This window comes from Somniosus microcephalus, chromosome 32, assembly GCF_052327205.1.
Source record: "Somniosus microcephalus isolate GS21.2 chromosome 32, FLI_Smic_1.0, whole genome shotgun sequence".
NCBI lineage: Eukaryota > Metazoa > Chordata > Chondrichthyes > Squaliformes > Somniosidae > Somniosus > Somniosus microcephalus.
The window spans coordinates 15,576,597-15,590,617 of record NC_141018.1 but is presented as its reverse complement, the minus strand read 5'-3'; the positions used below and the strand labels follow the sequence as shown (position 1 = coordinate 15,590,617).

Here is a 14,021-nt window from a genome sequence, read left to right as displayed (position 1 = left end):
ACCCAACAGATCCCCTATAGAAGGCGCCAAATTCAAACTGACACCGGAAATGAGGAAATCTGTGCTTGTGAGCCTGCTAGGACTTTGTGGGCAGCTTTTTTTTTTTTTTTTTTTGAGGTGAACAGCAAGCGCCGTTCCTTCGCAGCGGACCGTAAAATCCGTCGCCGTATTGTTTGTGCACAACAGAAATTCCTGGTTTTGGGTGTTAATATATTGTTTGTGGGCTATTACTGAAAACTCAAAGTCGCTTTTGGCATTGAAAAATTGATTTAAGCAACATAAATAACATAAGCAAAGTGGGAACTTATTGCTAAGAAAAATGGAATTATCCAATAATTTGAATTAAGTGGCTTTGAATTAAGAGCAGTAAACTCCTTTATGTAATTAAGTTTCTGAGGAATAAATGCAAATTAAAAGGATATGTTATTATAATGCAAATGCATGTATTATTTGAGCATGTTGCTGCAAAATAAGACAAAACAAATAGTGTTCATGCAACTTCTTCAAATAAAGCTCTAAAGAGTAGCAGCTTCCAGCATGCGAAATTTCTGCTTACCTTCCCCAATACCCTGGTTTGGTTATAGATTCAATATTGATCACACTAATGTGAATGAGATTTAAAGATCATTAAAGGATTTGTCCTAATTAAAGATAATTGGAAATAACTTGCATTACATTGAGAGCTGCTAATGTGTCACGACACGTTAATGACAATCAGGTATAATGTAAACAACCGAGAACCAATGTACAGTTGTGTTTGAACAAAGGTATAACTGTTTCTGTGTGCACTATGCTTAGGGACTATTGCTCCAATGCACAAAAATTATCTGCAGTTTAACTTCTCCACACCTCTCCCTGCTTGCATCCTCTCTACCCCCAGCCAGTGACTTACCAATACATGCTGTATGATGCTGTGTGAATCCAGGGGGACACTTGCAAGTAAATCCACCAATTGTGTTGACACAAAGGAACTGACAATTGTGCTGCTTTGTAGCACATTCATCCAGGTCTAAAAAAAAGAAAGCAACAGCTTAATCCATAATGGAGACAAAATGACCTCTGTTTTTACTACAGCATCAACTCCCAAAGCCCAAAGTATATATTAATGCTATGGTGACAATTTCATGCCTTAACTGCCCTATTATTGATAGGGAGCAAGCAGTAACCACTTGCACCCTGTTTTGTGATTACCACCCACAGGCCCAATGGTCCTGTGGTTATTTCATTTACATGAACGGTGGGTCAGCAGTAATCACCACCTGCTTATGATTAAACCATGCGGCACCATTGAAACCAGTTGAAACATGTTACAACATAGGCAAAATCGTTTATTTTGCAAACATATCTTAGAAGCAGTTCTGGAGCTCTAGTTTTTCATTTGCTACAACTGAGGGGGGAGGGGTGGAAAAAAGCTCCAGTCCATGTATTCCACCCTGGAGCAGACATCTCCACTTACCTTCACCATCGGTGGTAATCATGATTAAGACGGACATTGTTAAATTCCAGCTAGTGGTAAATTTAAACCCTTAAGTTAATTAGTTGGACCGCCCAGTGGAAAACAGCCCAAGCAAATACCCAGATTAATAGGCCATGGGCTAGATTTCCCTCTTTTCGCCCCTACAGAATCAAAGTGGGACTTAGGCCCGCTTCCCCAATCTCTTCATAGCTCCAGCCCAGTTACGTGAGTCAGGGATCAGTAGGCAGTCATGGCAGGCTCCCGGTGGCAATCCTACCAGTGGATCCCAGGGAAATTACAATGGTGCTGCAGTAAGACTCCTGCTGCAGCACCTTAAGTGACAGGTGCACCGCTAAAAAGGCAAAGAGCCTTGAAGAAATCACGTAATCTCTGCCTGAAGGCTTTGTGTACAAGGCCTTCTCCCTCTCTCAGGGGACTCTGAGGCCTTCACATTACTACCCCAGCGCCTACTGCCAGAGTTCACCTGGAGGTTCCACGGAGCAGTGCAAACAGGGACACACTGTAAGGAAATGGGTTTGGAACCAGGGCCTTGCATCCTTGCCAGAAATTGGATGCGCGAGGGAAGGAGTTGCTAACTGGCAGGAGCTGTGGCGGGAAGAATGAATTTAGGTTAGTGCGGTGAAGCAGTGGTAGGCCTTGCTGCCTAATTTCGACACCCATAATATTGGGTGGGATAGCGGGGGAAAATCCAGTCCCATGTGTCTGTCAATCAGAATATAAGGCTCATAAAAATTAATTTTGATTAGAAATCTAGGCATTAAAAATTACTGATTAGAGAAATAAATAAGGTAATTGTTGTTAATTAATTAATTCTTAATAGAGTTTCCAGTAAAAAGAGTTAGTCCTACATGTTCTATACTTACATAGAATTACATAGAATAATACAACACAGAAACAGGCTATTTGGCCCAGTCTGTACATCCCAGCATTGAGGGGATCGTTCCCTCCACGACACGCTGGTCCACTGCTCAATCCCCGAACACCCCCTCCCCTTCCCACGACACCTTCTCGTGAAAGCGCAAAAGATGTAACACCTGCCCTTTTACCTCCTCCCTCCCCACTGTCCAGGGCCCCAAACACTCCGTCCAGGGCCCCAAACACTCCTTCCAGGTGAAACAGCGATTTACTTGTACTTCTTTCAATTTAGTATACTGTATTTGCTGCTCACGATGCGGTCTCCTCTACATCGGGGACACCTAACGCAGATTGGGTGACCGCTTTGCGGAACACCTCTGTTCAGTCTGCAAGCGTGACCCCGAGCTTCCAGTCGCCTGTCATTTTAATTCTCCGCCCCATTCCCACTCTGACCTCTCAGCCTCTACACTGTTCCAATGAAGCTCAAAGTAAGCTGGAGGAACAGCATCTCATCTTTCGATTAGGTACTTTACAGCCTACCGGACTCAACACTGAGTTCAACAATTTCAGATCATAACCACTGCTCCCATTTTTTGTACAGCAGCTGTCAGTAATGATTCCGCTATTCCCATTTACACCTCCTCTAGACCCATTTTTTTGTTTCTTTACTTGTTCCATTACCATCTCCTTTTGCCTCGCACCATCATCCCTTTTGTCATTTAATCTCTCCTGCCTTTCACCCTATCACAGACCTTCCCTTTTGTTCTTTCCTCCTCTCCCCCTTTCCCTACCTCTGTACTTGCTTAAAACCTGTTACAGCTCTAACTTTTTCCAGTTCTGATGAAAGGTCATCGACCTGAAATGTTAACTTTGTTTCCCTCCCCAAGGATGCTGCCTTACCTGCTGAGTAATTCCAGCATTTTCTGTTTTTTTATCGTCTGTTCTGGTGTTTATACTCTACACAAGTCTCCTCCCATTACATCTACCTCACCTCAACCTTACAACATACCTTTCTATTCCCTTTACTCTCATGTACTCATCTAGTTTCCTTTTTAAAACATCTAAGCTATTTGCCTCAAACACTTCCTGTGGTAGCAAGTTCCAATTTCTAACCACTACGAGTAAAGAAATTTCTCCTTATTTCCCTACTGGATTTACTAGTAACTTTTTGGTATTTATGGCCCCTAGTTTTAGATTCTCCCACAAGTGGAAACCTTCTCTCCACATCTACCCTGTCCAACCCATTCATAATTTTAAAGACTTATATCAGATCTCCTCTAAGTCTTCTCTTTTCTAAAGAAAAAAGGCCCAACCTGTTCAATCTTTCCTGAGAGCTGTAATCTCTCAGTTCTGGTACCATCCTTTCTCCAGTGCTTCTATGTCCTTTTTATAGTATGGTGACCAGAACTGTGCATGGTATTCTTAAGTGCGGCCTGACCAGGGTCTTATACAAATTTAACATAACTTCACTACTTTTGAATTCTATAACCCCTAGAAATAAATCCCAGTTTTGTTAGCATTTTTAATTGTTTTCCTGACCGGCGATGCTACTTTTAATGATTTATTCACCTGTATCCCTAGATCCCTTTGATCGTCTATCCCATTCAGTTTCGTATTTTCTAAGATATAGGTGATGTTTCTGTTTTTCCTACCAAACTGCATCACCTCATATTTATCTATGTTAAAAGTTTTTGTCACTTAACTGCCCAATCTGCAAGTTTTCTAAAGTCTTCTTGTATTGTGTTGCATTCTTCCTCTGTGTTAGATATACTCCCCATCCCCCACACAGTTTGGTATCGTCTTCAAACTTTGATACTGAGTTACCTAATCATTAATGTAAATTATGAATTTACAGTGGTCCCAGCACTGGAACACTGCTTTCTACCTTCCTCCAGTCTGAATAACTACCCTTCACCCCTACTCTCTGCTTTCAATTTTTTAGCCAATTTGCTATCTATTCAGCTATTTCAAGTAGCAGTAAGTGGAATGAAAGGGGAGAAACAGCCCTGGGTCCAATGGACTGATTGCAGAATTTTATAAAGATTTAAAAAAAAAAAAAGAGATTTTAAGTCCATTTCTCTTAGATGTCTTTAAGGAGAATAAACTTGAAGGAAGTCTATCCCCATCTACATCTACAGGTATCATAAGCTTAGCTGATAAAAATAAAGGGAATAGATGGGATTTAAAGAATTTGAAGTCCATCCCATTACTGAATGTGGATTATAAGATCTTGGTGAGGGTAATGGCAAACCGTATGAAGGAGGTGATGCCGCAGATAGTTTTGCCCTCTCAGTCCTATGGAGTCATAGGCAGGGACATGGCAGACATAGTGGCCTCAATCCGAGATGCATTAGAGCTCATGGAATAGAGTGGGTGGGAGGCTGATGTGCTAAAGATAGATCAAGAAAAAGGGTCTCCTATAAGTTTTTATTTATAGTTTTGGGGACATTTTTATTGAGTGGATAAGAATTTTTTATTCAAACATTTTTAGCTGTGTTATAGAATTTGTTTAATTATAGGTTCTAAATAACTGGAGAACAGCACTTTTATGTGTCAGCACATTGCAAAGTGTCTGATAACAGCCTCTATAAATTACCACCTGAAACACCATCTGATATTGTTCATGTTTTTTTGATAACTTCGCTGTATTTCCTCCTGGTCTTCATCCTCAGCTGCCTTAACTTCTCTATTGCACTATGACTGAGAAAGTGGGTGCCCTAATGCATGCCAAACCTCGTCCAATCTCAATTTCAACTAGCTGCTAGGAGGTGCCAGGGAATGAATCCTCTGTCAATTTTTGTACCTTGTGGGGAACAATCTGGCTTCATGTCCTCCCGGACTGACATGGCCAACCTCAGCAACTGATAAAGAAGTGACTGTCTGAAATATGTGTTGATTCTCCAATACAGCAGCCCTGCCATTATTATTCTTACTTGCTGCTTACATGTTACCTTTGAGTTTAACCATTCATCATTGATAAATAAGCCTGCCTTTCAGATAATTAAACTGTGGTATTTAAATGAAATGAAGCAGTAACAGTTACTGTTTTCAGTAGCTAAAAATGATTGATTTATTCATTTAGATCAGCTGAAAATCAGTAATGAGTAAAATAATCTTTGGACCAGAATAGGTTATTCGTGATGCAAGAGCTTAATATTATACTCACCTTTGCAACTTTTTCCATTTTCCTGCAACAAGTATCCTCTAGGACATGCACACTGGTAGCTCCCTTCTGTGTTCTTGCAGATGAAATTACAGGGTTTTGGTGCCTGTACACATTCATCAAGATCTAGCAATTGAGGAAAGTATAAGTGATAAACTTGTTGTTATGTTGTATATATGTCATGGTTGTTATTAGAACATAGAAGGAAAATATTTTTGAAAAGTTTCAAAATTAGACTTGCAACTATTAAGAGATTCACAAGTCAGTAAAATTATCCTGAATAATTATAATTTGAAGGAAAGTCCGACTGCGAACACACCCTGTGTTAAAACTGATAATGGTACACATAGAAGAGTTGTATGCGCTTTGCCCAATAGATGTATGCTATTTAAGGTTAAGATATCTATCAGATGCTAGACAAATATTGACTTGTAAATAACTCAGCTTGTCTTCCTCTTAAATGTCAACACTCTTAAGAAAGGGATAACACTTACCCAGTTTACTGCATCCTTGTATGCAAATTATACAAAAGCAACCGTACCAGATGAGAGTGAATTTTCAACTTTCAACAGCTAGCATGTTCTACTTTACTCTGTTGTTCAACAACTTCATCTTCCTCCACCTCTGTGCCACTTGCCTTTGCTTGGTCTGATTACTAACTGTCCCAAAATAGTCAGTCAATCTCATACAATGACTTCTCTTCACGTTTCCAATAGTCCTCTTGGGAATGCATCCTTGGACCCCTCCTATTCCTCATTTACATGCCTCCTCTCAGCGACATTATCTGTAGCCATTGGATTAGGCTTCCACATGCATGCTGGTGACATCTACTTCTCCATCATTTTTAACTTCACAGCCACCAATCTATGAGCTGACTGCTTAACTGACACCAAGTTGTGGTAATTTAGCACTTTCTCCAATTTAACACTGGCAAGACTGAAACCATTTTGTTTGGCTCCACTAAAAGCTCTACACACTATAACTCAATTCTATTTCCTTTCCTGGCTGCTTACTCGGGCTGAACATGAAGGTTTCCTGTTTGACACTTAGCTGAGCTCAAAACCGCATATCCTATACATGACAGAGACTAACAATTTCTATCTTTGTGACATCGCTCAACTCTGCCTTTACTTCATTTTCACTGCCACTGAAACCCCCATCCTCATCGCCATCACCGACAGGCTCGACTTCTCCTTGCTGCTACCCCTCCCCTCCCCTGCCCAAGCTCCACCAGTCATAAACTCCCTCACCTCATCCTATTCTCCTTACCCATCCGCTGACTTTGGCAATTTTCAAGGCCTCCCCATCTTTCAACTTACTGAATTCAAAATCTTCATTCTCATTCACAAGTCTCACCATGGGCACACCTCCTTTAACCCTATCGGGGTGGGGGGGTTCTCAACTTATGTCCAAGGTCACAGTAGAAAGGACCAAATCATTTTCAGTTGCGGGCCTCATTTGAATTATACCAGCGAGCTGCAGGCGCCAGACGGGCACTCTGCTGCAGCTCGTTGGTTTTGGCCAGCACAAAATAAGCTGGCTTCTGTAGGGAACTGGCCAGCTGGTAGGGCCTATTGGAGGGGTGGGGGCGAGAATGGACCGGCAGTGGACCAGGAGATTGTTGTGGAGCTAAGAGGAGCATAAATGCTCCTGCTAGCCCCACGAAAAAGTACCTCCGCTCAGTACAATTAAGAACATAAGAAATAGATGCAGGAGTAGGCCATTTGGCCATTCGAACATGCTCCGCCATTCAATAAGATCATGGCTGATCATCTACCTCAACTCCACTTTCCTGCACTATCCCCATATCCCTTGATTCCATTAATAGCCATAAATCTATTGATCTCTATCAATGACTGAGCCTCCACAGCCCTCTGGCATAGAGAATTCCAAAGATGCACCACCCTCCGAATGAAGACATTTCTCCTCATCTCAGTCCTAAATGGCCGACCCCTTATTCTGAGACTGTGACCCCTGGTTCTGGTCTCCCCAGCCAGGAAAAATATCCTAACTGCATCTACCCTGTCAAACCCTGTAAGAATTTTGTATGTTTCAATGAGATCACCTCTCATTCTTCTAAACTCTAGAGAATATAGGCCTAGTCTACTCAATCTCTCCTCATAGGAAAATCCCCCCATCCCAGGAATCAGTTTGGTGAACCTTCGTTGCACTCACTCTATAGCAAATATATCCTTCCTTAGGTAAGGAGACCAAAACTGTACACAATACTCCAGGTGCGGTCTCACCAGGGCCCAATATAATTGCAGTAAGACGTCTTTACTCTTATACTCAAATCCTCTTGTAATAAAGGCCAACATACCATTTGCTTTCTTAACTACTTGCTATACCTGCATATTAACTTTCAGTGATTCGTGTACAAGGACACCCAGGTCACTCTGAACACCAACATTTCCCAATCTCTCACCATTTAAAAAATACTCTGCTTTTCTATTTTTCCTACCAAAGTGGATAACTTCACATTTCTCCACATTATATTCCATTTGCCATGTTCTTACCCACTCACTTAGCCTGTCTATAGCCCTCTGAAGCCTCCTTGCATCCTCCTCACAACTTACATTCCCACCCAGCTTTGTATCATCAACAAATTTGGATATATTACATTTGGTCCCCTCATCCAAGTCATTGATGTAGCTGAGGCCCAAGCACTGATCCTTGCGGTACACCACTAGTTACAGCCTGCCAACCCGAAAATGACCCGTTTATTCCTACTCTCTGTTTTCTGTCCGTTAACCAATCCTCAATCCATGCTAGTATATTACCCCCAATCCCATGAGCCCTAATTTTGACCAATAATCTTGTGTGGCACCTTATCAAATGCCTTCTGAAAATCCAAATACACCACATCCACTGGTTCCCCTTATCTATTCTGCTAGTTACAACCTCAAAAAGTCTCTCGCTAGTTTACTCTCATATTCTATTTTCCCTTTCTTTATCAATTTCTTGGTCCTCTCCTTTGCTGAATTCTAAAATCCTCCCAATCCTCAGGCTTAATACTCTTTTTGGCAGCATTATAAGCCTCTTCCTTTGATCTAATACTATCTCTAACTTCTCTTGTTAGCCACAGTTGGACCACTTTTCCTGTGGGGTTTTTGTGCCTTAACGGAATGTATATTTGTTGTAAATTATGTATTAATTCTTTAAATGCTAGCCATTGCTCGTCCACTGTGTTACCTTTTAATGTAGTTTCCCAATCTACCTTAGCCAACTTGCCCCTCAGACCTACGTAGTTTGCTTTGTTTAGATTTAAGACCCTAGTTTCGGATTTAACTAAATCACTTTCAAACTCAATATATAATTCTATCACATTATGGTCACTCTTCCCTAAAGGCCCCTTTATTGCAAGGTTATTAATTAACCCTTTCTCATTGCACAATGCTAGATCTAAAATAGCCTGTTCCCTCATTGGTTCCTCAACATATTGATCCAGAAAACTATCTTGCATACATTCCATGAATTCGTCCTCCACATTGTTACTGCAAATTTGGTTTGCCCAGTCTATATGTAGATTAAAGTCCCCATGATCACTGTATTACCCTTGTTACATGCACCTCTAATTTCCTGATTTATACTCTGCCCTACATTACAACTACTGTTTGGGGAGCCTATAAACAACTCCCACCAATGTTTTCTGCCCCTTGCTGTTTCTTAGCTCCACCCAAACTGATTCTACTTCTTGATTTTCAGAGCCAAGATCCTTTCTCTCTACTGTCTTTATCCCATCCTTTATTATCAGGGCTACCCTTCCTCCTTTTCCATTTTGCCTATCTCTTCTAAAAGTTAAGTATACTGGAATATTTAGTTCCCAACCTTGGCCACTTTGCAACCACGTCTCCATTATGGCTATTAGATCAAACCTATTCATTTCTATTGTGACCAACATGCACGCTGCTTACTTCGCCCATTTGTACATTAAAATTGCTATTGGGATCCTACAATGGCGTAGAACCAGATTTGCATATTTAAATAGCTTCCCGCCTGTTTTGTGCTGGAGTGCTGAGCACCTATTTAAAGATCTGCCTGAATCAGACGGGCAATTTTTCTCTGACGGTTGCACTTTTTCAGGTGAAAATCGAGTAGCTAACAGTTGAACCCCCCCCCCCATGTTGTTATTATTTTCTGTGCTTACCGTTCTACCATCAGTGGCACTGCCTTCAGCCTCTCTCCCCAAATGCCTCTGCATTGCTGCTTCTCACCTTCAAAGCTTTCTCTATAACAATGTTCTTCATTACCTCTTCTAATTTTTCTTCTAATATCCCTGTCACACATTTCTCCTGTGAAGTGTCTTGGGACATTAACTACATTAATGAAGCTACATAAATGCATATCTTTGTGTGCTTGAAAATAGTGGAACATGTAAAATTAAACCTGTATGCATTCTTTACAAATTAGCTGAACCATTAAAAATGTTTGGTTCCCTATGGTTAGCTGACATCAGGTTTAACATTGTTCAAAAATAAATGGTTACAATTTGTCACATGCATTGATTAAGTTGCTGATTGCTTGTATCCATTAACCTATCCTTATAACACTGTATGATCTCTATCTTTGTACCTACAAAACTTTTTAAAATACTTGCCTACACAAGATGTGCCAGTGAGGTCTGTGGTGTAACCAGTCTTGCATAAACATCGATATGATCCTACAGTATTAATACACTGTCCATTCTGACACAGGTTTCCAAGAACTCGACATTCATCAATATCTGAAACAAAATAAAATATTGTTTAAAGATACTCCAGATATCAAAAAATTGGGCTAAAAGAGCACAAAATAGTTTGCTCCCCTTATCTTCTGAAGGTGCTGATTGATGATGTGGTAGAGTTCCAGAAGCACAGCTGCCTTATCTTACCGTAACCAATTGGTCATTCCTCCTTTGTGTGTCCAGACAACGAGTGCTGGCAGGCTATCTGACTATGAAGTGTGCCAAGCCCAATCTTCACCTAATGTCCACATATGTAAAGGGGGGGGGGGGGTGGGTGTGACTGCATAGCAATCCGAAGTTGGGACTCCCCTTTGCAGGGATGATGAGACCAAATGTAGCATCCTAGAACATCTGCCAAGATCAGATAACTCAGCACAGAGCAAGACTGAACCAGTGACCATCCTAATCAATATCGCACGCGCGCACTCACACACAAACAAACACATGTTTTTATTTTTATCTAGATACACACACATTTGTGTAATATACAGAAGTCTAAATATTGGGACCGGAATTTCTGATCGGAGGCTTCCTATGTGCGGATGCCTCCGATCTGGAAAAATCTATGCACTTACTTGCTGGCTCCGTAGGTCCCGAGACTTTCGATCCTGGGCCTCTCCTGGTCCGCGCGTGCAGAGGCCCAGGAATCCCAGGCGGTTCGCAAGCGTCCCTGGGATCAAGTGGGCCATGGGGAACCAATCAAAGAAGGGAATCCCCTTCACACTTTGACAGGTCTCTATGCATAGATCTGTCAAAAGTATGAATGGGGATCACTTAAAAAAGTTAAACATTAAAAAAAACATTTTAAATCACATATTTAAAATTAGTTAAAATTACATTAAATTAAATATTTAAAACAAATAAAAAATTTTGAAAAAAATAATTAATGTTTTTTACAGGGTTAAAAATAAACTTACCTTTTTAAAAAGTATTTTAAAATTATAAATGAGTGAAAAAAGTTTTTTTTTTAACTTTTTAAAAACTTTTTTAAACAGGCGTAAGATTTTTAAAGGTTTTCAGCAGGCGGAGGTGGTGCAGAAAGTGGAACTCTCTGCCCACGGAGGCCCTTCTCCCGGGTAGGCGGATGATCTGTCAAGAGAATTCTTGACAGATCGGAAGTGCCAGGTTTTAGCGCATGCGAGGCCCCTACGGGTGCCTACACACCTCGTACGCACCTGTGGGGTCGGAATATCCAGCCCAAATCATTTAAAATAAACCCTACATTAGTATGTCTAGTATAATCATGTGGTATAGAAGCAAGAGTGAACATCTATTGGAAGTTTACACTTACATGGCTGGAATTTAGGAGTGCTGCTGCCTATACTGAAGGTACGTAGCAGCCTCTTAAAGCAGAGCAGTGGCAGAGCTAGTAACATTGTTACTTTGCAAGATGAAATGAAGAACTTGAAAGTGCAGCAAAAGTAAACTAAAGGGAGTGTCACAGCCGAAGAACTTCAGATTCTGTAATACATTAGCAGGTCTGCTGCACGAAGTATGCCCAAGGAGGACTATCCTGTTGGTTACACCAGAGCACAGACCCCAAAGTATACCTGTGTGCAGCGCCTGGGAGCAGGTTGCCACAATAATTAATGGAGTCTCCAGAACCTAAATTCAAATGGGGAAGAAGGTATTAGACTTGAAGACAGCAGCAAAGGCAAGATGACCCAAAAATGCTATTTACCAAGTAGCTGTGTCAGCTGTGTATCCCACAAACTGTTTCCTCTCAATCTGTTACACCTGTAAGGCTGCCCCATGAAGTCATCTGGACAAACTAACAACTCTTTCAATTCTTTCATGGCCGTATAACAAGATATAACTTAATATTCTCACTGTCAAAACTCTCTCAAAAGACCTTCACACCAAACATCCTTGCAACACAATGTAGCAGCATACACATACATCCACACATCACACACACGGAATGCAGGATGGTCACTTGGGTGTTACTGGATTATGCTCTTCAAACTTACAACTTCTCAATACTATGGTTCTGTTTGCAGGCCAAATGGGCTCACAACAGGATGGAGCAAACCTGCACTGGAGAAGAGCCTGCTCATCGAACACCAATTACATGATTTGACGAGACCTAATTGGACTATCAGCTATGAGTGCATAGAGGAAATAACGCAATGTGAGGCTGAATTCCATACCCTAACTCAGAGCTAATACCATGCTTCTTTTGTTAAGTTCTTCACTCCCTACTCAGTTACTTATTGTTACAAAAGGAAACACTCAAGTACAATTGCATGCCACACAGTATATTGCCATTCAAACATGTTTGAAGGTTGTCAAGCAAACAGCATTCTAACATTTCTTCCTCTTCTGTTTCTCTTGGCATGCCACCAAAACCAGCTGGAACTACTAGGGCAACACAGCATACCACCATTACTCACTCCACCTACTGCAAGCACCAGCACAGGTACATTTACCCTGAGGATTTAGGTAGTGAGTTTGAGAAGCAATGAGCATGAGTGAGGAGCAGCATGTGGGTGTAGGAGTAGGAATCTGATGTCTGAGGGCTAATTTTAATATCCTTCCTCAGCTGCTAAGGTTAGGGATATGAACCTTACAGGGCCGGTTTATAAAAGAAAGATTGCTTCTGAGTAGGATTGTCTACTGCAGTCATCTAGCTTGTTCTACTAGAAATAGGTTCACCAGATTAATCTCTACAGTCCACTATAGAGCACGTGGCAATGCTAGGGAAATCTGCAGCAGAGCCCCAGTGCCAGATGTCCTACGACTAGTCAGAAAATCTCTCATGAATGCTCAAATACTGCTACAGAGGCCTAAACCTCCAATCTACAACAGGCTATATTTTGAATCTCAGTCTGTGAAAACAGTTCCCCTCCAACATTACATCTGGCTGTGTCTAGGCCTGTAGAGAAGGTTACTTGGGTAATGGTGAGAGGAGGTAGTGCACTTCTAAGGCCATCTGATCATCCTAACATCCCTTCTTTGATCTTCTTATAGATCTAGTAAGAGGAGATGCACTGAATCCAATCCCCATAAAATTGAAGTAAAATGGAATTCAATAGTTTAGAGCAGGTCAGCTTTAAGAAAACCCTTGCAGCTAGGCCAGAACATAACTGACCTTTAATATCTAGTTTTAATGGGCATGCTGAGAGCACAGCTGGTGTGCATCACAAACTCCAAGATTTTGCATGTCGGCCAATTTAGCCTTCATCTGCATAGTTTTTGAAGCTCGAATGAGGCTCTTGCACATTCTCTGCAAAAGCAGGCAATGTCGATGGACAATCAGGTCTATGATTTCTGATGCTGTGTTATTTGAGTGGGAACCCAGCGACCTGACCATCACCTCACTCGCTCACTTCATGCTGGAGGATCCGTTTCTGCTGGTCAGAATTTTTAAACTGAATAGGTGTTGTCAGCTCAGATACACAAGACGTTAAAAGTAATAGACAACACCCACACATTATAATTCTGTGATCGAGAATTGAAATTGTTCGGGTTGAAAATACATTTTCTCAAATATGGATAAACCTTTTGAAATTAATAAATAATGCCTTCTGTCTATAAAGTAACCCAGATATTCAGAACTGGCACGATCCGAATAATCAGATCCTTAAATTTCCATAATACTATGACACCATTGTGAGCCAATGAGAACATCATCTTTAGGAATTTAGAAGGGCTTCAGTTTAAAGAAATATTGCACATATGGTGGCATCATGGGGGTGTCAACTTGGGCAATTTGCCTGATTTCTTTCCAAATAAATTGTTAGCACCTTCATCATGTTTATATTGGAACCTGCTGCACCACATCATTTCCAGCATTTGAGATT

General features: G+C 41.1%; 1 protein-coding gene across 1 annotated transcript in view; it reads right to left on the bottom strand.

Annotated features, from left to right (window-relative positions):
• Positions 1 to 14,021, bottom strand: part of LOC147097290 (fibrillin-1-like) — a 465,058-nt gene that overhangs the window by 28,819 nt on the left and 422,218 nt on the right. The window contains exons 58-60 of the mRNA XM_085972115.1: positions 10,093 to 10,218; positions 5,499 to 5,621; positions 893 to 1,009 (exon numbers count right to left, since the gene is read on the bottom strand). Of these exons, the coding sequence (XP_085828241.1) occupies positions 893 to 1,009; positions 5,499 to 5,621; positions 10,093 to 10,218 (366 nt within the window). The remainder of the gene's footprint in view (positions 1 to 892; positions 1,010 to 5,498; positions 5,622 to 10,092; positions 10,219 to 14,021) is intronic.